A 27,001-nucleotide genomic window follows, 5' to 3' on the forward strand; every position below is an offset into this window, starting at 1 on the left:
ACAAACAGTTCCTCATGTGTATTTGTTTTTGAAGCGATCTATTTGAAAGAGCTGGTCGCAGAATATTTGGTCTGCGGACATTTTTTATTGAATACCTTTCCCAGACCCTAAAAAACGCGGATCTGGACTCGTAATTTAGACAATCTAATTAATATTCATGTGTATTACTAGTATAATTAAGAAAATTATTAGTAAAAAATAAAATATATTCTAAATTCCCACCCTTTGATCAGTGTTGATTAATGTCCAACAGTGCTAGCTAGTGTTCAACAGTGTTGTATTAAAATTAATATTGCATTTTATTGTTAAACAAATATTGTTATTACTAATTATATACAATTATATGGAGATCTGTGTTGATTAACGGTCATCAGTGTAAGTTAGTGCTCAACAGTGTTATACAAACACCAAGACTTAATTTGTATGCAAGAAAATTTGTAATATATAAACTGAAATCGGAACTGATTTGTGAACCAGCTCCTCAATGTTTTCAAGGCAGCTCAAAAGTAGTTCAAATCGTCATAAAGTTAAGCAGGCGTGCCGTAAAGATCGAATTAACTTTTCAAGCTGATCAACACTTACAACTGCCCTAACAAAAAGGTAAACAAATTTTAATATTTTTATGGTCAACATAGGCAAATATTTGGCATCAATGCAGGTCAATGTATTTATGATAATTTTGCATAATGTCGCATTTTGTTCAAATTATGTTTTGCATCATTTTATGCATTTTTTTAAGCAAGCCACACAAAGCCTCAACTTTCCAATCAAATAACAAATAAACAAACAGACGAACAGACAGTTCAGAGTCTGAAAATGTGACAAGATGTGCACAATGTGAAGAGGCGCCTGCTTCATGGCTAATGGACGCCCCTCACATGACCTTGCCGGGGCCTTAATTTGTCACCTCAGCTGGCCGAAAATAAAGAAAAAAAACACTACAGATTTCAAATTACATTTAAATGAGCTGCCGCTCGCTTAATTACAGACGTTACAGCCAAATAGCTACACATACAAGTATTAAAAAAATGTAAAAAGTATTAAAATAAAAGCAACTTAGAGTGCACAAGGTGCGGGTAGCCGACCAGCAGATACCCTTACAAGCAATCTTGCTATAATCTATATAGATACGTACTTTGTGCTCCGGCTCTGCTTCTTCTACTCTGCTTTCAGATTAACTCGGTGCGCAAAGTCCGATCTTTATGAAATTTAGAAGCTCAAAAATTATCTATACAAATGTGCATTAAGCGCGAGCATCTGCTTTATGAAGTGAGTTGTGGATAAAATGGAGAAAGTCATTGAAAAAGTGAAGTTAAATATACTACATCCAAAAAAAAAATACTGTTACTATACGAGAACCTACATACCAAGTACGCTATATATGTATAGCTATTATAATTTTTGAAAAAATCCTGTCACAAAATCCGATATTTATTGATATATAAAATGTAGGTATAGAAACATTTCATAGTTTCGTGCAGCATATGATATACAAAAATTTGTTATATTCAATTTAAAGGCTTCTGTAGTAAGCGAGGTCTTTGGCTTCATAGAGATGGATAGCTGCCGCCTGCTGGCTGTTGCATACTTTTGCACAAAACGAATATACCCTTTCAGGTGCGGGGCATAGAAATACCACCAACCATGAGCTGTGGCAGTTCATCACGTGCTCTCGACGCTCGTCTTCATTTTGTGTGTGCTTTTATTTTTCTGATTGTCTTTTTGTTTTTTTGGTGTTTGGCTTAAAGCGTCGCGGCTTTAATAGCAGGAACCCAACAAAATTGTGGCTCTAAGCCATAAAAAACATAAGAAGCAGCAGAAGCAGCCACAAAAGCTGTTCGTTTGCTTTTTGTTATTGCTTATGGCTTTTATTGGACTCATGTGACCAACTGGCAACTTGTTTCTCTTTTTTTGTTGGTTGTTGCTTGTCCCCCAATTTATATTATTATTTTTTTTTGTTTTTCTGTTACCAAATTCATCTACGTAAATATTATAAATGCACTGAATTGTCATAAATTATTTGAGCACTTGCTAATTATCAATACGGATATGAAGACGTCCGTATTTGGGCTTACAGATCTGACTACGCGTCTTGCCAAATATAAGTATTAAATGGAAATGCCTTGATTCGATTTCATTTCATTTGCCAACTAATTTTATTCGCAGCGCTAAAATATTTTATGGCCCAGCGCCCAGCGACATCTCGTCATCTAGTTGAAATTTACATATTTCAAGAATAGTTTTGCCGGTTTTGCGGCCTGGCGCCCAAAGATTATATAATTTGAACTTGATGACGGTTCTTTTTCTTCTTTTGTTTTTGCACAGCTTGTACCCATTGAAAAATGCTTACAAGCGGGTATAGTCAACTGGGGTATACGTATGATGCAGGCATTACCCAAGGGTAGCGTTGGGTGTTTATTTTTAAATTTAATTATTCTTTATTGCATATTTTATTATCTTATTATTATATTATCTTCAGATGCTTATCTTCATCTATTTATTTTCTTTAATTCATATTTTATATTATTCTTCCATATTTTATATTAGCTTCAGATGATTATCTTCATCCATTTCATTTAATTTCATTATGAATTTTCATAAATATCTTTGGCTATGAGTTGGAAACTCAAACATCGTCCGGCTAAACCTTAGTGAGTTCCTGATCCCAATTTGAGCCCCTTCCACCACGAAATAAATTTGTTAACATGAATTAATTTCCATAAGATAACTAGTTCTTAGGATTCTACTCCTTGTGTTAGTCAATTATTCACTCAGACAGTCGTCAATCAGGACGATATTCCTTGGCTTTCTGACCGGAAATAATTAAGAGTTATTTGCCAGATATAAGATGATGCAAGGGTAGAAGATTTGATCGCGATGTTTTATAAGCAGCTGGTTGTCTGAGTTGGCCTGGCCAAAGTAGAAGAACAGCCCAGAGCTTGTGCATAGTATTCATAGCTAGTTCGATGAGTATGTTGCCCAGCTAGATACAGGGTATTCGCAGTCGCGCTCACCTTTTACGTGGCCAGTTCTTCGTAACTGTGAAGTGGCCCATCAAGAATTGAATTTGGCGGCTGAAGTATTCGCGTGCCTGGCACAGATACCATCATTCAGCTCGGCGCTCTCGGAACTGCGGAGGTTTGTGCCTGCCACGTCGTGTTGTCGGAGAGGTCCGGTTTGTGTGTTGATTACGTAAATATTCAAATAACAAATTATAAATGATATTTGAAGCAAATATGTGCGCACACACGCACTCACAGGTGTTTAAACACCGTTAGATGCCAAAAATGAATTCGTAAATAACAAAAAGCTGCCTCCGAAAAGTCAGTCAATTGTTGAATATTCAATATTTTGCATTTGACAGTCTTTGGAGCAATTATGTCAAAAGCTTAACGAACTCTTGACTAGAGGGGGGCGGCTGTTAACAAATAAATCACATGCATAATTAAATTTTCAATTTATAAGCGGACAACATAAACGTCATTAAGGCAATCTCGAAAAAATACCAAAAAAGATGCGCCAAATATGCGTAAAGTTTCGTCTCTTTTTATGCCCAGAAACGAACGAAGCTGGGCAAAAGGGGGTATACTGGTTATGGGTAAATTCTTTGTAACATGCAGAATGTGGCATATGCGAGCTTCCAAAGTGTTTACGCATATTCTTGAGCAGCATGAAAAAAAAAGGTCGATTGACTCAGTCTGTCGATAATGGCCACATTTGGAGCTATAGACTTGACATTATGAACGTAGCTTCCTTTGCAGCACAGCTCAATCGATAAGAATCGAAATCGTTTTTCAATTATTAAATAATTTCTCGTAGCTATAAAATGCCAGCGAAACTTCATTTGTTATGTTGACTCTCGTATAGTAGTATATACAGGTCCAGCATGTTTTTGTTTTTGCTCATGTAACACCTGGTCCCGCACATACTTAAATTTGGGAGCTAAAGCCTTGGGCTTTGGTATTTACACACATTTGTAAAGGTGATATATGCATCAAATTTACTCTAGAACGTATTCAGCAGTTTGGAGCTATGGAAGAAAGAAGCAAAGCATTTGTCTATATATGCATAGAAGATCGACTGATAGTAATGGCAGCTCGGCGATTGGTGCAGAGTATCTCCCAGTCGGGCACTCCCTTCCTAGAGCCCTCTTACTCGTTTCCATTTTTGTTGTTGTCCGTTTTGTTGGCACTCAGCTCAACCGGTGCGGCCGGTACAGGGCCCACAGACAGAGTGGACAGTTCGTAACAGCAACAACAACAACAATAGCAGCAACAACAAGAACAACAACAACAAGAAAGACGACGAGGCGAACAACAATGGAGTCGCACTTGAACCTTCACAAGGTGACCGCAGTGAAAGTGTTGGAGATGCATGTGACATAAATCCAAAGCCACAGCGAATTTTTGTGAGTGGCTGACAAAAGGAAGGGCGCGCGGGGGTAGGGCTGACTCAAGACGGTGGCCTTAACATATATAACATAAAGAATCAGTTCAAAATATATAAGAAATTTCTGGCTAAGTAGCTGAAGAAATACTTGCGAAACTGTATCGAGTAATATTGAAATGATTGATGAATTGATGGAGGTTGCCAGAAAAGCGAAGATAAACCAGAGAAAGTCTCGTGCCAAGCGGCGACTGTTACTGAGCAAAATGAGGAGAGAGAGAGAGATGGAGAGAGAGAGAGAGAGAGAGAGAGAAATGGAGAGATGGTGCGAGAGAGAGCCAAATGTAGCTAATGTAAGGGCCAGGCATCGTGTTGCAAGTAGAACTGCAATATCAATAAAATAAAAGCCTGAAACTTTCCACTTGGTAGACGGCCTCAAGGACATGCGTTCAGATCTCGCAGTGAGAAGGCAAGGCAAGAAAACGAAGCTTAAGATAAGAAAATGCAGTTTAATTGTCTGTTCATGTTAATTAAATTCCAATATAAATATTCACAACGAATGTGCCTCTTCTGTCCTTACAGATGCAGGGGATAAACTTATGCAGCGGCTGTGCCTTTAGCTATATACGGAGACGTGGAAGGTATTCTATAAGTGAAATATTCCGGTTCTTTGCATACTTTAAGATATTCTACATAACAAATTTGGTGTCTCTGGCTCTTAAGAGTTTCGAGATGTGGCTAGAAAACAGAATAACTGATGGAAACTCGGACTTAACGACGGACATGGCTAGACAGATTCAACTTTTGATGCTGATCAAGAATACATATACACTCTATAGGTTGGGAAAAGCCTTATTCTGCCTCTCAGTTACATTTTAAATATAAGCCATGCTCATTAAAATATGTTTAGTTCTATGTAGGTGAGTGCAATTATTTTGGCATTCTCTTCCGGTTACTCTTTAAGCTCCCACCCGGGAATCAGCCCTTTATTTTCATGGTTAGCCAAGTCAGTTGCCTTGTAGTTCCGTTTAAAGCATAGCTCAAGATTTTCTATATGCTGTGCGCGACAATTCGCAACAGTCTTGACTGGCTGAAAAGAACGTGCTGTGCGGGGGCGTTTTATGAGCTTCGCATTGTCTGGCAGTTCGTGACAACAAAAACAACTCAGAAACAGAAAAAAAAAACGAATCGGAAAAAAAAACACTCTACACAAAATATGCCATGTGATTTGGATATATTTTCTTTAAGTTTTTCTGTTTGCCTATTTCGATTTAATTAATTGGGACATAAATTATTCATAGAAATAGAAAAACAAAAATAAATATAGATAATGCTGGGCAACAGCTATGCCACTTACCTTTGAATGTTGAAGTGCCGGTGCGTGTGTATGTGTGTGTGTGTGTGTGTAAGTGAGAACTCCAAGAGACTGCACAAGTACAGTAGACAATCGTTAAGATGAAGTTGAATTTATGTATTTTAATTTTAATTTTTAAGCTGAACAGCCTGAAAAAATGTTTGTATTTTTAATTATTTATATATTTGATTGTTTATAATTGTTTATAACTTTATTTAAAAACATGTTCTTTATTTGCTGCCGCACAAAAGTATGCAACAGTGTGTGACATATTTGCTTTTTCGTCTGTATTCACTTTTATTGCTGCCTAAGAGTATGCAACATTTGATTGCAAACGAAATTAATAAAGTGTTCTTTCTTTCTTTTAGTATAACTGTTCTACCGGGGCAATCCACAGACTGAAAATTACGCCAAGTGTTAGCATATGGATGCGAGTGCAATAAAAACTTTGAGTACGCAACTTAAGAGAGCGAATCAAGAGCGGCAATCACTGCAGCCACAACTTTCGCGCTCTGCATATGTGCATATCTTATAGAAATGCCACACACTTATACAGTCATTTACTCTTATAATCAATGTACGCTTTCTGGGTTTGTACCTTTGTGATAGTTATACAAGCTTCTAAGATCCTCATCAAAAATGTCTTATACTTTTCTGTACAAGTAGTCATATATAGGGAAATTTGGTAAACTAGGGTTATATATTTACTGTCACAACATGCAATTGGACACACAATTTATCTAGTTTCATGCTCTTATAAACTCTATCCACACACCACCTGCATACATACTGACATTATTTTGGATTATAAGATACATTTACATGCATACACACTCTTACATTCTCTCCAGTTACCATTTTTCGGGGAAATTAATTGTTCGTAAGGAAATTAATACTGCTTGCAAAAATGTCTAAAATTATATCACCATTTATTGCTTGTGACTGTAACACACACAGATTTAACTACAACATTTAACTACTCACAAACCTTTTTTGATCTGCTGCGCCTGGGCAGTCGCTGCTGACGCTGCCCACCATTTGTTCAGCTTGCGGAGCAGGCGCCAGGGCAGCCAGATGGTTAGCCACAGGGCGATCAGCACAGAGCCAATCACATCGAGCAGCAGATACTGATAGAGCGGCATGAAGGCACCCTGTGATTTCAAATGACGCGCGCCACGATGCCGAATGATGTACTCAATCCAGTAGCTGGCCTCCTCCAGCGGATGTATTGGATTATCACGGAAACGCTGTGAGACCTCCAAGGCGCTGCGCTTGTACTGCGGCTCATAGATCAGAGCCTCAATATTATGCACCAGGTCGTCGACTGTCAACTGGGAGAAGACCAGGCTACGGGCATAGCCCTCACGCACGGATTTTATGGTATTCCTGTGCTGATCCCCATACAGTGGAATGCACAGCATGGGCACGCCCCAATAGATACCCTCCTGGGTGCCAAAGATGCCACCGTGTGTGATGAAAACCTTGACATTCGGATGGGCCAAAATATCATTCTGTGGCATCCACTTGCGTATCATCACATTCTCAGGCAACTGGCCAATCGAGGCGTTCTCATATTTCCACAGCACCTGCTGCTTGAGCTTGCCAAAGGCCTGCAGCAACTGGGCCGTCTTCTCCGGCGGCATATCCGTGCTTTTCATATACGAGCCCAGACTGAAGTAGACCACGCCATGTGTGGCATTGTCCATAAAGCTTTGCATTTCGGTTGGCAGCTTCTTGGCGGGCTTTATATGCGCGCCGCCCACATTGACAAGACCCGGCATGCTGGGGCGTGGCAGATCGATGCTGCGATGGCTGTTGATGAGCATCAGCGAGATGTTGCGCTCCAAGTCATGCACATGGGGCAGTTCACCTGAAAGATTAACCAGCCGTGAGTAGCTGCAAAGGAATCTAAGAGATCTCGCACCCACCTTTGATGGCTGCTCCAAAATACTTTTCCACCAGCTGCTGCATGCGTGGCAAGTAGTACCAACGCCTCATGACTGCATCGTACAGGGACAAGTACGTGTTGTAGGCACGTTGCACGAATGTCATCTGATCCGTATGCGGCAGCAGCAGGTGGGGTATGACCGACCAGGGCGTCAGTATGCCCATGGCATGGTCCATATTGTCCGCGTAGCCCATGGTGCCAATGGTGATCACCGGACACTTGAACTTGTGGCCAAACATGAGGAATGCCTCGTGAAAGAACTGCTCCAATATGACCACATCGTAGTGCTCGTCTTGGCTATCGATCAGTCGCCTCACCTGCGCATCCTGCAGCGCATGCTCCGTGGTCATCTGCCCAATTTGCCACCACAATTGCAGATTCTGAAAATCGCTGGCGAAGCGCATGCTGAAGATGTTCTTCTTGGGAACTGTAAAAGGGAGAAAACATTATTCACATGGATGAGCAACTGCAGCAGGAATTCCGTAGTGCACTCAGAGAATAAGACATGTCGCCGGAATAATGGCGCTGTGCTTTGCATTTGAAACAGAAAAAAACGTTCCAGTCGGCTGCAACCGACGTAGCAATACTCTGTCCACCGTATGGCAGCAGCTTGAAGCAGCTGAAAAAAACCATCATCATTATTTTTGATACACTTTAGACCTAACACGCATGCCGTTTTGGCCGAGAAAAAATCATTTAAAAAGTTTCATTTTCGCACCGACGTTCCAAAACGACATAACTCCGCGCGGAGATATGACGTTCCAAATTATCACGTTTTTTTTAAAAATCGGGGTCGGTTCGAAAATCGAAACTTTTTTGATTATATTTTTTCAATATCTCGGGTAAATAATGTCTGATTTTAAAATGTTGTACCTTTTTGAATGCGTACGGATCCCTACCATCAATTGGCATTCAAACAAATTAAACATCGATGGGTTAAAAAATGTTGTTGACAAAAAACCGATTCGTTTGTAAAATCAACCTTTTTTGATGATTTTTTGCAATATTTCTGACAAATAATGTCAGATTTTGAAATTGTATACCATTTTGGACGCGTAAGGATCAGTACTATCGATTGGCATTAAGAAAGGGAAATTCGAAATTTTGACCCAAATCGACAAAATGGCAAGGGGTTACATCACGTTTTTTTTCAAAATCGGGGTCGGTTCGAAAATCAAACCTTTTTTGATGATTTTTTTGAATATCTCGGCCAAATACTGTCCGATTTTAACATTTTATACCATTTTGGACTCGTAAGGATCAGTACTATCGACTGGCATCAAAAAATAGAAAATCTAAATTTTGACCAAAATCGACCAAAAAGCAAGGGGTTACATCACGATTTTTATCAAATTCGGGTTCGGTTCAAAAATCAAAACTTTTTCGATGGTTTTTTTGCATATCTCCCGTAAATATCGTCTGATTTTGAAATGTTATACCTTTTTAAATTCGTACGGATCCCTACTATCAACTGGCATTCAAATAAATTTAGGATCTATGGGCTAAACAAAATGGTCGAGCAAAAACTGATTCGTTTTCAAAATCAACCTTTTTTGACCACTTTTTGGCATATCTCGGCCAAATAGTGTCCGATTTTGGAATTTTATACCATTTTGGACTCGTAAGGATCAGTACTATCGACTGGCATCAAAAAATAGAAAATCTAAATTTTGACCCAAATCGACCAAAATGGCAAGGGGTTACATCACGATTTTTATCAAAATCGGGTTCGGTTCGAAAATCAAACCTTTTTCGATGGTTTTTTTCGCATATCTCCGGTAAATATCGTCTGATTTTGAAATGTTATACCTTTTTAAATTCGTACGGATCCCTACTATCAACTGGCATTCAAATAAATTTAGGATCTATGGGCTAAACAAAATGGTCGACCAAAAACTGATTCGTTTTCAAAATCAACCTTTTTTGACCACTTTTTGGCATATCTCGGCCAAATAGTGTCCGATTTTGGAATTTTATACCATTTTGGACTCGTAAGGATCAGTACTATCGACTGGCATCAAAAAATAGAAAATCTAAATTTTGACCCAAATCGACCAAAATGGCAAGAGGTTACATCACGATTTTTATCAAAATCGGGTTCGGTTCGAAAATCAAACCTTTTTCGATGTTTTTTTTGCATATCTCCGGTAAATATCGTCTGATTTTGAAATGTTATACCTTTTTAAATTCGTACGGATCCCTACTATCAACTGGCATTCAAATAAATTTAGGATCTATGGGCTAAACAAAATGGTCGAGCAAAAACTGATTCGTTTTCAAAATCAACCTTTTTTGACCACTTTTTGGCATATCTCGGCCAAATAGTGTCCGATTTTGGAATTTTATACCATTTTGGACTCGTAAGGATCAGTACTATCGACTGGCATCAAAAAATAGAAAATCTAAATTTTGACCCAAATCGACCAAAATGGCAAGGGGTTACATCACGATTTTTATCAAAATCGGGTTCGGTTCGAAAATCAAACCTTTTTCGATGGTTTTTTTCGCATATCTCCGGTAAATATCGTCTGATTTTGAAATGTTATACCTTTTTAAATTCGTACGGATCCCTACTATCAACTGGCATTCAAATAAATTTAGGATCTATGGGCTTAACAAAATGGTCGAGCAAAAACTGATTCGTTTTCAAAATCAACCTTTTTTGACCACTTTTTGGCATATCTCGGCCAAATAGTGTCCGATTTTGGAATTTTATACCATTTTGGACTCGTAAGGATCAGTACTATCGACTGGCATCAAAAAATAGAAAATCTAAATTTTGACCCAAATCGACCAAAATGGCAAGGGGTTACATCACGATTTTTATCAAAATCGGGTTCGGTTCGAAAATCAAACCTTTTTCGATGGTTTTTTTTGCATATCTCCGGTAAATATCGTCTGATTTTGAAATGTTATACCTTTTTAAATTCGTACGGATCCCTACTATCAACTGGCATTCAAATAAATTTAGGATCTATGGGCTAAACAAAATGGTCGACCAAAAACTGATTCGTTTTCAAAATCAACCTTTTTTGACCACTTTTTGGCATATCTCGGCCAAATAGTGTCCGATTTTGGAATTTTATACCATTTTGGACTCGTAAGGATCAGTACTATCGACTGGCATCAAAAAATAGAAAATCTAAATTTTGACCCAAATCGACCAAAATGGCAAGGGGTTACATCACGATTTTTATCAAAATCGGGTTCGGTTCGAAAATCAAACCTTTTTTGATGATTTTTTTTTGAATATCTCGGGCAAATAAAGTCTGATTTTCAAATATTATACCTTTTTGAATTTGTATGCTTTCTGGCGAAATTATGGCGTTTGAAAACGACATAACTCCGCCGCTGATCATGGCGAGATTATGTCGTTTTGAAGCGACATAACTCCGCCGCTCTAAAAACGACATATATCCGCGGAAGATATGACGTTTGAAAACGACATAACTCCAATTTTGTACTCGTAAGGATCAGTACTATCGACTGGCATATCTTGGAATATCTCGGCCAAATAGTGTCCGATTTTGGAATTTTATACCATTTTGGACTCGTAAGGATCAGTACTATCGACTGGCATCAAAAAATAGAAAATCTAAATTTTGACCCAAATCGACCAAAATGGCAAGGGGTTACATCACGATTTTTATCAAAATCGGGTTCGGTTCGAAAATCAAACCTTTTTCGATGGTTTTTTTTCGCATATCTCCGGTAAATATCGTCTGATTTTGAAATGTTATACCTTTTTAAATTCGTACGGATCCCTACTATCAACTGGCATTCAAATAAATTTAGGATCTATGGGCTAAACAAAATGGTCGAGCAAAAACTGATTCGTTTTCAAAATCAACCTTTTTTGACCACTTTTTGGCATATCTCGGCCAAATAGTGTCCGATTTTGGAATTTTATACCATTTTGGACTCGTAAGGATCAGTACTATCGACTGGCATCAAAAAATAGAAAATCTAAATTTTGACCCAAATCGACCAAAATGGCAAGGGGTTACATCACGATTTTTATCAAAATCGGGTTCGGTTCGAAAATCAAACCTTTTTTGATGATTTTTTTTTGAATATCTCGGGCAAATAAAGTCTGATTTTCAAATATTATACCTTTTTGAATTTGTATGCTTTCTGGCGAAATTATGGCGTTTGAAAACGACATAACTCCGCCGCTGATCATGGCGAGATTATGTCGTTTTGAAGCGACATAACTCCGCCGCTCTAAAAACGACATATATCCGCGGAAGATATGACGTTTGAAAACGACATAACTCCAATTTTGTACTCGTAAGGATCAGTACTATCGACTGGCATATCTTGGAATATCTCGGCCAAATAGTGTCCGATTTTGGAATTTTATACCATTTTGGACTCGTAAGGATCAGTACTATCGACTGGCATCAAAAAATAGAAAATCTAAATTTTGACCCAAATCGACCAAAATGGCAAGGGGTTACATCACGATTTTTATCAAAATCGGGTTCGGTTCGAAAATCAAACCTTTTTCGATGGTTTTTTTCGCATATCTCCGGTAAATATCGTCTGATTTTGAAATGTTATACCTTTTTAAATTCGTACGGATCCCTACTATCAACTGGCATTCAAATAAATTTAGGATCTATGGGCTAAACAAAATGGTCGACCAAAAACTGATTCGTTTTCAAAATCAACCTTTTTTGACCACTTTTTGGCATATCTCGGCCAAATAGTGTCCGATTTTGGAATTTTATACCATTTTGGACTCGTAAGGATCAGTACTATCGACTGGCATCAAAAAATAGAAAATCTAAATTTTGACCCAAATCGACCAAAATGGCAAGGGGTTACATCACGATTTTTATCAAAATCGGGTTCGGTTCGAAAATCAAACCTTTTTCGATGGTTTTTTTCGCATATCTCCGGTAAATATCGTCTGATTTTGAAATGTTATACCTTTTTAAATTCGTACGGATCCCTACTATCAACTGGCATTCAAATAAATTTAGGATCTATGGGCTTAACAAAATGGTCGAGCAAAAACTGATTCGTTTTCAAAATCAACCTTTTTTGACCACTTTTTGGCATATCTCGGCCAAATAGTGTCCGATTTTGGAATTTTATACCATTTTGGACTCGTAAGGATCAGTACTATCGACTGGCATCAAAAAATAGAAAATCTAAATTTTGACCCAAATCGACCAAAATGGCAAGGGGTTACATCACGATTTTTATCAAAATCGGGTTCGGTTCGAAAATCAAACCTTTTTCGATGGTTTTTTTTGCATATCTCCGGTAAATATCGTCTGATTTTGAAATGTTATACCTTTTTAAATTCGTACGGATCCCTACTATCAACTGGCATTCAAATAAATTTAGGATCTATGGGCTAAACAAAATGGTCGACCAAAAACTGATTCGTTTTCAAAATCAACCTTTTTTGACCACTTTTTGGCATATCTCGGCCAAATAGTGTCCGATTTTGGAATTTTATACCATTTTGGACTCGTAAGGATCAGTACTATCGACTGGCATCAAAAAATAGAAAATCTAAATTTTGACCCAAATCGACCAAAATGGCAAGGGGTTACATCACGATTTTTATCAAAATCGGGTTCGGTTCGAAAATCAAACCTTTTTTGATGATTTTTTTTTGAATATCTCGGGCAAATAAAGTCTGATTTTCAAATATTATACCTTTTTGAATTTGTATGCTTTCTGGCGAAATTATGGCGTTTGAAAACGACATAACTCCGCCGCTGATCATGGCGAGATTATGTCGTTTTGAAGCGACATAACTCCGCCGCTCTAAAAACGACATATATCCGCGGAAGATATGACGTTTGAAAACGACATAACTCCAATTTTGTACTCGTAAGGATCAGTACTATCGACTGGCATATCTTGGAATATCTCGGCCAAATAGTGTCCGATTTTGGAATTTTATACCATTTTGGACTCGTAAGGATCAGTACTATCGACTGGCATCAAAAAATAGAAAATCTAAATTTTGACCCAAATCGACCAAAATGGCAAGGGGTTACATCACGATTTTTATCAAAATCGGGTTCGGTTCGAAAATCAAACCTTTTTCGATGGTTTTTTTCGCATATCTCCGGTAAATATCGTCTGATTTTGAAATGTTATACCTTTTTAAATTCGTACGGATCCCTACTATCAACTGGCATTCAAATAAATTTAGGATCTATGGGCTAAACAAAATGGTCGACCAAAAACTGATTCGTTTTCAAAATCAACCTTTTTTGACCACTTTTTGGCATATCTCGGCCAAATAGTGTCCGATTTTGGAATTTTATACCATTTTGGACTCGTAAGGATCAGTACTATCGACTGGCATCAAAAAATAGAAAATCTAAATTTTGACCCAAATCGACCAAAATGGCAAGGGGTTACATCACGATTTTTATCAAAATCGGGTTCGGTTCGAAAATCAAACCTTTTTCGATGGTTTTTTTTGCATATCTCCGGTAAATATCGTCTGATTTTGAAATGTTATACCTTTTTAAATTCGTACGGATCCCTACTATCAACTGGCATTCAAATAAATTTAGGATCTATGGGCTAAACAAAATGGTCGACCAAAAACTGATTCGTTTTCAAAATCAACCTTTTTTGACCACTTTTTGGCATATCTCGGCCAAATAGTGTCCGATTTTGGAATTTTATACCATTTTGGACTCGTAAGGATCAGTACTATCGACTCGCATCAAAAAATAGAAAATCTAAATTTTGACCCAAATCGACCAAAATGGCAAGAGGTTACATCACGATTTTTATCAAAATCGGGTTCGGTTCGAAAATCAAACCTTTTTCGATGGTTTTTTTGCATATCTCCGGTAAATATCGTCTGATTTTGAAATGTTATACCTTTTTAAATTCGTACGGATCCCTACTATCAACTGGCATTCAAATAAATTTAGGATCTATGGGCTAAACAAAATGGTCGAGCAAAAACTGATTCGTTTTCAAAATCAACCTTTTTTGACCACTTTTTGGCATATCTCGGCCAAATAGTGTCCGATTTTGGAATTTTATACCATTTTGGACTCGTAAGGATCAGTACTATCGACTGGCATCAAAAAATAGAAAATCTAAATTTTGACCCAAATCGACCAAAATGGCAAGGGGTTACATCACGATTTTTATCAAAATCGGGTTCGGTTCGAAAATCAAACCTTTTTCTATGGTTTTTTTGCATATCTCCGGTAAATATCGTCTGATTTTGAAATGTTATACCTTTTTAAATTCGTACGGATCCCTACTATCAACTGGCATTCAAATAAATTTAGGATCTATGGGCTAAACAAAATGGTCGAGCAAAAACTGATTCGTTTTCAAAATCAACCTTTTTTGACCACTTTTTGGCATATCTCGGCCAAATAGTGTCCGATTTTGGAATTTTATACCATTTTGGACTCGTAAGGATCAGTACTATCGACTGGCATCAAAAAATAGAAAATCTAAATTTTGACCCAAATCGACCAAAATGGCAAGGGGTTACATCACGATTTTTATCAAAATCGGGTTCGGTTCGAAAATCAAACCTTTTTCGATGGTTTTTTTCGCATATCTCCGGTAAATATCGTCTGATTTTGAAATGTTATACCTTTTTAAATTCGTACGGATCCCTACTATCAACTGGCATTCAAATAAATTTAGGATCTATGTGCTAAACAAAATGGTCGAGCAAAAACTGATTCGTTTTCAAAATCAACCTTTTTTGACCACTTTTTGGCATATCTCGGCCAAATAGTGTCCGATTTTGGAATTTTATACCATTTTGGACTCGTAAGGATCAGTACTATCGACTGGCATCAAAAAATAGAAAATCTAAATTTTGACCCAAATCGACCAAAATGGCAAGGGGTTACATCACGATTTTTATCAAAATCGGGTTCGGTTCGAAAATCAAACCTTTTTCGATGGTTTTTTTCGCATATCTCCGGTAAATATCGTCTGATTTTGAAATGTTATACCTTTTTAAATTCGTACGGATCCCTACTATCAACTGGCATTCAAATAAATTTAGGATCTATGGGCTTAACAAAATGGTCGAGCAAAAACTGATTCGTTTTCAAAATCAACCTTTTTTGACCACTTTTTGGCATATCTCGGCCAAATAGTGTCCGATTTTGGAATTTTATACCATTTTGGACTCGTAAGGATCAGTACTATCGACTGGCATCAAAAAATAGAAAATCTAAATTTTGACCCAAATCGACCAAAATGGCAAGGGGTTACATCACGATTTTTATCAAAATCGGGTTCGGTTCGAAAATCAAACCTTTTTCGATGGTTTTTTTCGCATATCCTTGGTAAATATCGTCTGATTTTGAAATGTTATACCTTTTTAAATTCGTACGGATCCCTACTATCAACTGGCATTCAAATAAATTTAGGATCTATGGGCTTAACAAAATGGTCGAGCAAAAACTGATTCGTTTTCAAAATCAACCTTTTTTGACCACTTTTTGGCATATCTCGGCCAAATAGTGTCCGATTTTGGAATTTTATACCATTTTGGACTCGTAAGGATCAGTACTATCGACTGGCATCAAAAAATAGAAAATCTAAATTTTGACCCAAATCGACCAAAATGGCAAGGGGTTACATCACGATTTTTATCAAAATCGGGTTCGGTTCGAAAATCAAACCTTTTTCGATGGTTTTTTTTGCATATCTCCGGTAAATATCGTCTGATTTTGAAATGTTATACCTTTTTAAATTCGTACGGATCCCTACTATCAACTGGCATTCAAATAAATTTAGGATCTATGTGCTAAACAAAATGGTCGAGCAAAAACTGATTCGTTTTCAAAATCAACCTTTTTTGACCACTTTTTGGCATATCTCGGCCAAATAGTGTCCGATTTTGGAATTTTATACCATTTTGGACTCGTAAGGATCAGTACTATCGACTGGCATCAAAAAATAGAAAATCTAAATTTTGACCCAAATCGACCAAAATGGCAAGGGGTTACATCACGATTTTTATCAAAATCGGGTTCGGTTCGAAAATCAAACCTTTTTCGATGGTTTTTTTCGCATATCTCCGGTAAATATCGTCTGATTTTGAAATGTTATACCTTTTTAAATTCGTACGGATCCCTACTATCAACTGGCATTCAAATAAATTTAGGATCTATGGGCTTAACAAAATGGTCGAGCAAAAACTGATTCGTTTTCAAAATCAACCTTTTTTGACCACTTTTTGGCATATCTCGGCCAAATAGTGTCCGATTTTGGAATTTTATACCATTTTGGACTCGTAAGGATCAGTACTATCGACTGGCATCAAAAAATAGAAAATCTAAATTTTGACCCAAATCGACCAAAATGGCAAGGGGTTACATCACGATTTTTATCAAAATCGGGTTCGGTTCGAAAATCAAACCTTTTTCGATGGTTTTTTTCGCATATCCTTGGTAAATATCGTCTGATTTTGAAATGTTATACCTTTTTAAATTCGTACGGATCCCTACTATCAACTGGCATTCAAATAAATTTAGGATCTATGGGCTTAACAAAATGGTCGAGCAAAAACTGATTCGTTTTCAAAATCAACCTTTTTTGACCACTTTTTGGCATATCTCGGCCAAATAGTGTCCGATTTTGGAATTTTATACCATTTTGGACTCGTAAGGATCAGTACTATCGACTGGCATCAAAAAATAGAAAATCTAAATTTTGACCCAAATCGACCAAAATGGCAAGGGGTTACATCACGATTTTTATCAAAATCGGGTTCGGTTCGAAAATCAAACCTTTTTCGATGGTTTTTTTTGCATATCTCCGGTAAATATCGTCTGATTTTGAAATGTTATACCTTTTTAAATTCGTACGGATCCCTACTATCAACTGGCATTCAAATAAATTTAGGATCTATGTGCTAAACAAAATGGTCGAGCAAAAACTGATTCGTTTTCAAAATCAACCTTTTTTGACCACTTTTTGGCATATCTCGGCCAAATAGTGTCCGATTTTGGAATTTTATACCATTTTGGACTCGTAAGGATCAGTACTATCGACTGGCATCAAAAAATAGAAAATCTAAATTTTGACCCAAATCGACCAAAATGGCAAGGGGTTACATCACGATTTTTATCAAAATCGGGTTCGGTTCGAAAATCAAACCTTTTTCGATGGTTTTTTTCGCATATCTCCGGTAAATATCGTCTGATTTTGAAATGTTATACCTTTTTAAATTCGTACGGATCCCTACTATCAACTGGCATTCAAATAAATTTAGGATCTATGGGCTTAACAAAATGGTCGAGCAAAAACTGATTCGTTTTCAAAATCAACCTTTTTTGACCACTTTTTGGCATATCTCGGCCAAATAGTGTCCGATTTTGGAATTTTATACCATTTTGGACTCGTAAGGATCAGTACTATCGACTGGCATCAAAAAATAGAAAATCTAAATTTTGACCCAAATCGACCAAAATGGCAAGGGGTTACATCACGATTTTTATCAAAATCGGGTTCGGTTCGAAAATCAAACCTTTTTCGATGGTTTTTTTCGCATATCCTTGGTAAATATCGTCTGATTTTGAAATGTTATACCTTTTTAAATTCGTACGGATCCCTACTATCAACTGGCATTCAAATAAATTTAGGATCTATGGGCTTAACAAAATGGTCGAGCAAAAACTGATTCGTTTTCAAAATCAACCTTTTTTGACCACTTTTTGGCATATCTCGGCCAAATAGTGTCCGATTTTGGAATTTTATACCATTTTGGACTCGTAAGGATCAGTACTATCGACTGGCATCAAAAAATAGAAAATCTAAATTTTGACCCAAATCGACCAAAATGGCAAGGGGTTACATCACGATTTTTATCAAAATCGGGTTCGGTTCGAAAATCAAACCTTTTTCGATGGTTTTTTTTGCATATCTCCGGTAAATATCGTCTGATTTTGAAATGTTATACCTTTTTAAATTCGTACGGATCCCTACTATCAACTGGCATTCAAATAAATTTAGGATCTATGGGCTAAACAAAATGGTCGACCAAAAACTGATTCGTTTTCAAAATCAACCTTTTTTGACCACTTTTTGGCATATCTCGGCCAAATAGTGTCCGATTTTGGAATTTTATACCATTTTGGACTCGTAAGGATCAGTACTATCGACTGGCATCAAAAAATAGAAAATCTAAATTTTGACCCAAATCGACCAAAATGGCAAGGGGTTACATCACGATTTTTATCAAAATCGGGTTCGGTTCGAAAATCAAACCTTTTTCGATGGTTTTTTTTGCATATCTCCGGTAAATATCGTCTGATTTTGAAATGTTATACCTTTTTAAATTCGTACGGATCCCTACTATCAACTGGCATTCAAATAAATTTAGGATCTATGGGCTAAACAAAATGGTCGACTAAAAACTGATTCGTTTTCAAAATCAACCTTTTTTGACCACTTTTTGGCATATCTCGGCCAAATAGTGTCCGATTTTGGAATTTTATACCATTTTGGACTCGTAAGGATCAGTACTATCGACTCGCATCAAAAAATAGAAAATCTAAATTTTGACCCAAATCGACCAAAATGGCAAGAGGTTACATCACGATTTTTATCAAAATCGGGTTCGGTTCGAAAATCAAACCTTTTTCGATGGTTTTTTTTGCATATCTCCGGTAAATATCGTCTGATTTTGAAATGTTATACCTTTTTAAATTCGTACGGATCCCTACTATCAACTGGCATTCAAATAAATTTAGGATCTATGGGCTAAACAAAATGGTCGAGCAAAAACTGATTCGTTTTCAAAATCAACCTTTTTTGACCACTTTTTGGCATATCTCGGCCAAATAGTGTCCGATTTTGGAATTTTATACCATTTTGGACTCGTAAGGATCAGTACTATCGACTGGCATCAAAAAATAGAAAATCTAAATTTTGACCCAAATCGACCAAAATGGCAAGGGGTTACATCACGATTTTTATCAAAATCGGGTTCGGTTCGAAAATCAAACCTTTTTCGATGGTTTTTTTCGCATATCTCCGGTAAATATCGTCTGATTTTGAAATGTTATACCTTTTTAAATTCGTACGGATCCCTACTATCAACTGGCATTCAAATAAATTTAGGATCTATGTGCTAAACAAAATGGTCGAGCAAAAACTGATTCGTTTTCAAAATCAACCTTTTTTGACCACTTTTTGGCATATCTCGGCCAAATAGTGTCCGATTTTGGAATTTTATACCATTTTGGACTCGTAAGGATCAGTACTATCGACTGGCATCAAAAAATAGAAAATCTAAATTTTGACCCAAATCGACCAAAATGGCAAGGGGTTACATCACGATTTTTATCAAAATCGGGTTCGGTTCGAAAATCAAACCTTTTTCGATGGTTTTTTTCGCATATCTCCGGTAAATATCGTCTGATTTTGAAATGTTATACCTTTTTAAATTCGTACGGATCCCTACTATCAACTGGCATTCAAATAAATTTAGGATCTATGGGCTTAACAAAATGGTCGAGCAAAAACTGATTCGTTTTCAAAATCAACCTTTTTTGACCACTTTTTGGCATATCTCGGCCAAATAGTGTCCGATTTTGGAATTTTATACCATTTTGGACTCGTAAGGATCAGTACTATCGACTGGCATCAAAAAATAGAAAATCTAAATTTTGACCCAAATCGACCAAAATGGCAAGGGGTTACATCACGATTTTTATCAAAATCGGGTTCGGTTCGAAAATCAAACCTTTTTCGATGGTTTTTTTCGCATATCCTTGGTAAATATCGTCTGATTTTGAAATGTTATACCTTTTTAAATTCGTACGGATCCCTACTATCAACTGGCATTCAAATAAATTTAGGATCTATGGGCTTAACAAAATGGTCGACCAAAAACTGATTCGTTTTCAAAATCAACCTTTTTTGACCACTTTTTGGCATATCTCGGCCAAATAGTGTCCGATTTTGGAATTTTATACCATTTTGGACTCGTAAGGATCAGTACTATCGACTGGCATCAAAAAATAGAAAATCTAAATTTTGACCCAAATCGACCAAAATGGCAAGGGGTTACATCACGATTTTTATCAAAATCGGGTTCGGTTCGAAAATCAAACCTTTTTCGATGGTTTTTTTTGCATATCTCCGGTAAATATCGTCTGATTTTGAAATGTTATACCTTTTTAAATTCGTACGGATCCCTACTATCAACTGGCATTCAAATAAATTTAGGATCTATGGGCTAAACAAAATGGTCGACCAAAAACTGATTCGTTTTCAAAATCAACCTTTTTTGACCACTTTTTGGCATATCTCGGCCAAATAGTGTCCGATTTTGGAATTTTATACCATTTTGGACTCGTAAGGATCAGTACTATCGACTGGCATCAAAAAATAGAAAATCTAAATTTTGACCCAAATCGACCAAAATGGCAAGGGGTTACATCACGATTTTTATCAAAATCGGGTTCGGTTCGAAAATCAAACCTTTTTCGATGGTTTTTTTTGCATATCTCCGGTAAATATCGTCTGATTTTGAAATGTTATACCTTTTTAAATTCGTACGGATCCCTACTATCAACTGGCATTCAAATAAATTTAGGATCTATGGGCTAAACAAAATGGTCGAGCAAAAACTGATTCGTTTTCAAAATCAACCTTTTTTGACCACTTTTTGGCATATCTCGGCCAAATAGTGTCCGATTTTGGAATTTTATACCATTTTGGACTCGTAAGGATCAGTACTATCGACTGGCATCAAAAAATAGAAAATCTAAATTTTGACCCAAATCGACCAAAATGGCAAGGGGTTACATCACGATTTTTATCAAAATCGGGTTCGGTTCGAAAATCAAACCTTTTTCGATGGTTTTTTTTGCATATCTCCGGTAAATATCGTCTGATTTTGAAATGTTATACCTTTTTAAATTCGTACGGATCCCTACTATCAACTGGCATTCAAATAAATTTAGGATCTATGGGCTTAACAAAATGGTCGAGCAAAAACTGATTCGTTTTCAAAATCAACCTTTTTTGACCACTTTTTGGCATATCTCGGCCAAATAGTGTCCGATTTTGGAATTTTATAACATTTTGGACTCGTAAGGATCAGTACTATCGACTGGCATCAAAAAATAGAAAATCTAAATTTTGACCCAAATCGACCAAAATGGCAAGGGGTTACATCACGATTTTTATCAAAATCGGGTTCGGTTCGAAAATCAAACCTTTTTCGATGGTTTTTTTGCATATCTCCGGTAAATATCGTCTGATTTTGAAATGTTATACCTTTTTAAATTCGTACGGATCCCTACTATCAACTGGCATTCAAATAAATTTAGGATCTATGGGCTAAACAAAATGGTCGAGCAAAAACTGATTCGTTTTCAAAATCAACCTTTTTTGACCACTTTTTGGCATATCTCGGCCAAATAGTGTCCGATTTTGGAATTTTATACCATTTTGGACTCGTAAGGATCAGTACTATCGACTGGCATCAAAAAATAGAAAATCTAAATTTTGACCCAAATCGACCAAAATGGCAAGGGGTTACATCACGATTTTTATCAAAATCGGGTTCGGTTCGAAAATCAAACCTTTTTCGATGGTTTTTTTTGCATATCTCCGGTAAATATCGTCTGATTTTGAAATGTTATACCTTTTTAAATTCGTACGGATCCCTACTATCAACTGGCATTCAAATAAATTTAGGATCTATGGGCTTAACAAAATGGTCGAGCAAAAACTGATTCGTTTTCAAAATCAACCTTTTTTGACCACTTTTTGGCATATCTCGGCCAAATAGTGTCCGATTTTGGAATTTTATAACATTTTGGACTCGTAAGGATCAGTACTATCGACTGGCATCAAAAAATAGAAAATCTAAATTTTGACCCAAATCGACCAAAATGGCAAGGGGTTACATCACGATTTTTATCAAAATCGGGTTCGGTTCGAAAATCAAACCTTTTTCGATGTTTTTTTTTGCATATCTCCGGTAAATATCGTCTGATTTTGAAATGTTATACCTTTTTAAATTCGTACGGATCCCTACTATCAACTGGCATTCAAATAAATTTAGGATCTATGGGCTAAACAAAATGGTCGACCAAAAACTGATTCGTTTTCAAAATCAACCTTTTTTGACCACTTTTTGGCATATCTCGGCCAAATAGTGTCCGATTTTGGAATTTTATACCATTTTGGACTCGTAAGGATCAGTACTATCGACTGGCATCAAAAAATAGAAAATCTAAATTTTGACCCAAATCGACCAAAATGGCAAGGGGTTACATCACGATTTTTATCAAAATCGGGTTCGGTTCGAAAATCAAACCTTTTTCGATGGTTTTTTTTGCATATCTCCGGTAAATATCGTCTGATTTTGAAATGTTATACCTTTTTAAATTCGTACGGATCCCTACTATCAACTGGCATTCAAATAAATTTAGGATCTATGGGCTAAACAAAATGGTCGAGCAAAAACTGATTCGTTTTCAAAATCAACCTTTTTTGACCACTTTTTGGCATATCTCGGCCAAATAGTGTCCGATTTTGGAATTTTATACCATTTTGGACTCGTAAGGATCAGTACTATCGACTGGCATCAAAAAATAGAAAATCTAAATTTTGACCCAAATCGACCAAAATGGCAAGGGGTTACATCACGATTTTTATCAAAATCGGGTTCGGTTCGAAAATCAAACCTTTTTCGATGGTTTTTTTTGCATATCTCCGGTAAATATCGTCTGATTTTGAAATGTTATACCTTTTTAAATTCGTACGGATCCCTACTATCAACTGGCATTCAAATAAATTTAGGATCTATGGGCTTAACAAAATGGTCGAGCAAAAACTGATTCGTTTTCAAAATCAACCTTTTTTGACCACTTTTTGGCATATCTCGGCCAAATAGTGTCCGATTTTGGAATTTTATAACATTTTGGACTCGTAAGGATCAGTACTATCGACTGGCATCAAAAAATAGAAAATCTAAATTTTGACCCAAATCGACCAAAATGGCAAGGGGTTACATCACGATTTTTATCAAAATCGGGTTCGGTTCGAAAATCAAACCTTTTTCGATGTTTTTTTTGCATATCTCCGGTAAATATCGTCTGATTTTGAAATGTTATACCTTTTTAAATTCGTACGGATCCCTACTATCAACTGGCATTCAAATAAATTTAGGATCTATGGGCTAAACAAAATGGTCGACCAAAAACTGATTCGTTTTCAAAATCAACCTTTTTTGACCACTTTTTGGCATATCTCGGCCAAATAGTGTCCGATTTTGGAATTTTATACCATTTTGGACTCGTAAGGATCAGTACTATCGACTGGCATCAAAAAATAGAAAATCTAAATTTTGACCCAAATCGACCAAAATGGCAAGGGGTTACATCACGATTTTTATCAAAATCGGGTTCGGTTCGAAAATCAAACCTTTTTCGATGGTTTTTTTGCATATCTCCGGTAAATATCGTCTGATTTTGAAATGTTATACCTTTTTAAATTCGTACGGATCCCTACTATCAACTGGCATTCAAATAAATTTAGGATCTATGGGCTAAACAAAATGGTCGAGCAAAAACTGATTCGTTTTCAAAATCAACCTTTTTTGACCACTTTTTGGCATATCTCGGCCAAATAGTGTCCGATTTTGGAATTTTATACCATTTTGGACTCGTAAGGATCAGTACTATCGACTGGCATCAAAAAATAGAAAATCTAAATTTTGACCCAAATCGACCAAAATGGCAAGGGGTTACATCACGATTTTTATCAAAATCGGGTTCGGTTCGAAAATCAAACCTTTTTCGATGGTTTTTTTCGCATATCTCCGGTAAATATCGTCTGATTTTGAAATGTTATACCTTTTTAAATTCGTACGGATCCCTACTATCAACTGGCATTCAAATAAATTTAGGATCTATGGGCTTAACAAAATGGTCGACCAAAAACTGATTCGTTTTCAAAATCAACCTTTTTTGACCACTTTTTGGCATATCTCGGCCAAATAGTGTCCGATTTTGGAATTTTATACCATTTTGGACTCGTAAGGATCAGTACTATCGACTGGCATCAAAAAATAGAAAATCTAAATTTTGACCCAAATCGACCAAAATGGCAAGGGGTTACATCACGATTTTTATCAAAATCGGGTTCGGTTCGAAAATCAAACCTTTTTCGATGGTTTTTTTTGCATATCTCCGGTAAATATCGTCTGATTTTGAAATGTTATACCTTTTTAAATTCGTACGGATCCCTACTATCAACTGGCATTCAAATAAATTTAGGATCTATGGGCTAAACAAAATGGTCGAGCAAAAACTGATTCGTTTTCAAAATCAACCTTTTTTGACCACTTTTTGGCATATCTCGGCCAAATAGTGTCCGATTTTGGAATTTTATACCATTTTGGACTCGTAAGGATCAGTACTATCGACTGGCATCAAAAAATAGAAAATCTAAATTTTGACCCAAATCGACCAAAATGGCAAGGGGTTACATCACGATTTTTATCAAAATCGGGTTCGGTTCGAAAATCAAACCTTTTTCGATGGTTTTTTTTGCATATCTCCGGTAAATATCGTCTGATTTTGAAATGTTATACCTTTTTAAATTCGTACGGATCCCTACTATCAACTGGCATTCAAATAAATTTAGGATCTATGGGCTAAACAAAATGGTCGAGCCAAAAACTGATTCGTTTTCAAAATCAACCTTTTTTGACCACTTTTTGGCATATCTCGGCCAAATAGTGTCCGATTTTGGAATTTTATACCATTTTGGACTCGTAAGGATCAGTACTATCGACTGGCATCAAAAAATAGAAAATCTAAATTTTGACCCAAATCGACCAAAATGGCAAGGGGTTACATCACGATTTTTATCAAAATCGGGTTCGGTTCGAAAATCAAACCTTTTTCGATGGTTTTTTTCGCATATCTCCGGTAAATATCGTCTGATTTTGAAATGTTATACCTTTTTAAATTCGTACGGATCCCTACTATCAACTGGCATTCAAATAAATTTAGGATCTATGGGCTAACAAAATGGTCGAGCAAAAACTGATTCGTTTTCAAAATCAACCTTTTTTGACCACTTTTTGGCATATCTCGGCCAAATAGTGTCCGATTTTGGAATTTTATACCATTTTGGACTCGTAAGGATCAGTACTATCGACTGGCATCAAAAAATAGAAAATCTAAATTTTGACCCAAATCGACCAAAATGGCAAGGGGTTACATCACGATTTTTATCAAAATCGGGTTCGGTTCGAAAATCAAACCTTTTTCGATGGTTTTTTTCGCATATCTCCGGTAAATATCGTCTGATTTTGAAATGTTATACCTTTTTAAATTCGTACGGATCCCTACTATCAACTGGCATTCAAATAAATTTAGGATCTATGGGCTTAACAAAATGGTCGAGCAAAAACTGATTCGTTTTCAAAATCAACCTTTTTTGACCACTTTTTGGCATATCTCGGCCAAATAGTGTCCGATTTTGGAATTTTATACCATTTTGGACTCGTAAGGATCAGTACTATCGACTGGCATCAAAAAATAGAAAATCTAAATTTTGACCCAAATCGACCAAAATGGCAAGGGGTTACATCACGATTTTTATCAAAATCGGGTTCGGTTCGAAAATCAAACCTTTTTCGATGGTTTTTTTTGCATATCTCCGGTAAATATCGTCTGATTTTGAAATGTTATACCTTTTTAAATTCGTACGGATCCCTACTATCAACTGGCATTCAAATAAATTTAGGATCTATGGGCTTAACAAAATGGTCGACCAAAAACTGATTCGTTTTCAAAATCAACCTTTTTTGACCACTTTTTGGCATATCTCGGCCAAATAGTGTCCGATTTTGGAATTTTATACCATTTTGGACTCGTAAGGATCAGTACTATCGACTGGCATCAAAAAATAGAAAATCTAAATTTTGACCCAAATCGACCAAAATGGCAAGGGGTTACATCACGATTTTTATCAAAATCGGGTTCGGTTCGAAAATCAAACCTTTTTCGATGTTTTTTTTTGCATATCTCCGGTAAATATCGTCTGATTTTGAAATGTTATACCTTTTTAAATTCGTACGGATCCCTACTATCAACTGGCATTCAAATAAATTTAGGATCTATGGGCTAAACAAAATGGTCGAGCAAAAACTGATTCGTTTTCAAAATCAACCTTTTTTGACCACTTTTTGGCATATCTCGGCCAAATAGTGTCCGATTTTGGAATTTTATACCATTTTGGACTCGTAAGGATCAGTACTATCGACTGGCATCAAAAAATAGAAAATCTAAATTTTGACCCAA

General features: G+C 36.5%; 1 protein-coding gene across 1 annotated transcript in view; it reads right to left on the reverse strand.

The window, feature by feature from the left end:
• Positions 1-6,660: 6,660 nt before the first annotated feature.
• Positions 6,661-27,001, reverse strand: part of LOC115767715 (UDP-glucuronosyltransferase 2B4) — a 46,184-nt gene continuing 25,843 nt past the window's right edge. Inside the window, exons 3-4 of the mRNA XM_030712019.1 lie at positions 7,669-8,115; positions 6,661-7,610 (exon numbers count right to left, since the gene is read on the reverse strand). Coding sequence (XP_030567879.1) covers positions 6,721-7,610; positions 7,669-8,115 — 1,337 coding nt within the window. The 3' untranslated portion in view covers positions 6,661-6,720. The remainder of the gene's footprint in view (positions 7,611-7,668; positions 8,116-27,001) is intronic.

Source organism: Drosophila novamexicana, unplaced genomic scaffold (assembly GCF_003285875.2).
Source record: "Drosophila novamexicana strain 15010-1031.04,08,12 unplaced genomic scaffold, DnovRS2.1 tig00001444-arrow-arrow-pilon, whole genome shotgun sequence".
In the NCBI taxonomy this organism is placed as follows: domain Eukaryota; kingdom Metazoa; phylum Arthropoda; class Insecta; order Diptera; family Drosophilidae; genus Drosophila; species Drosophila novamexicana.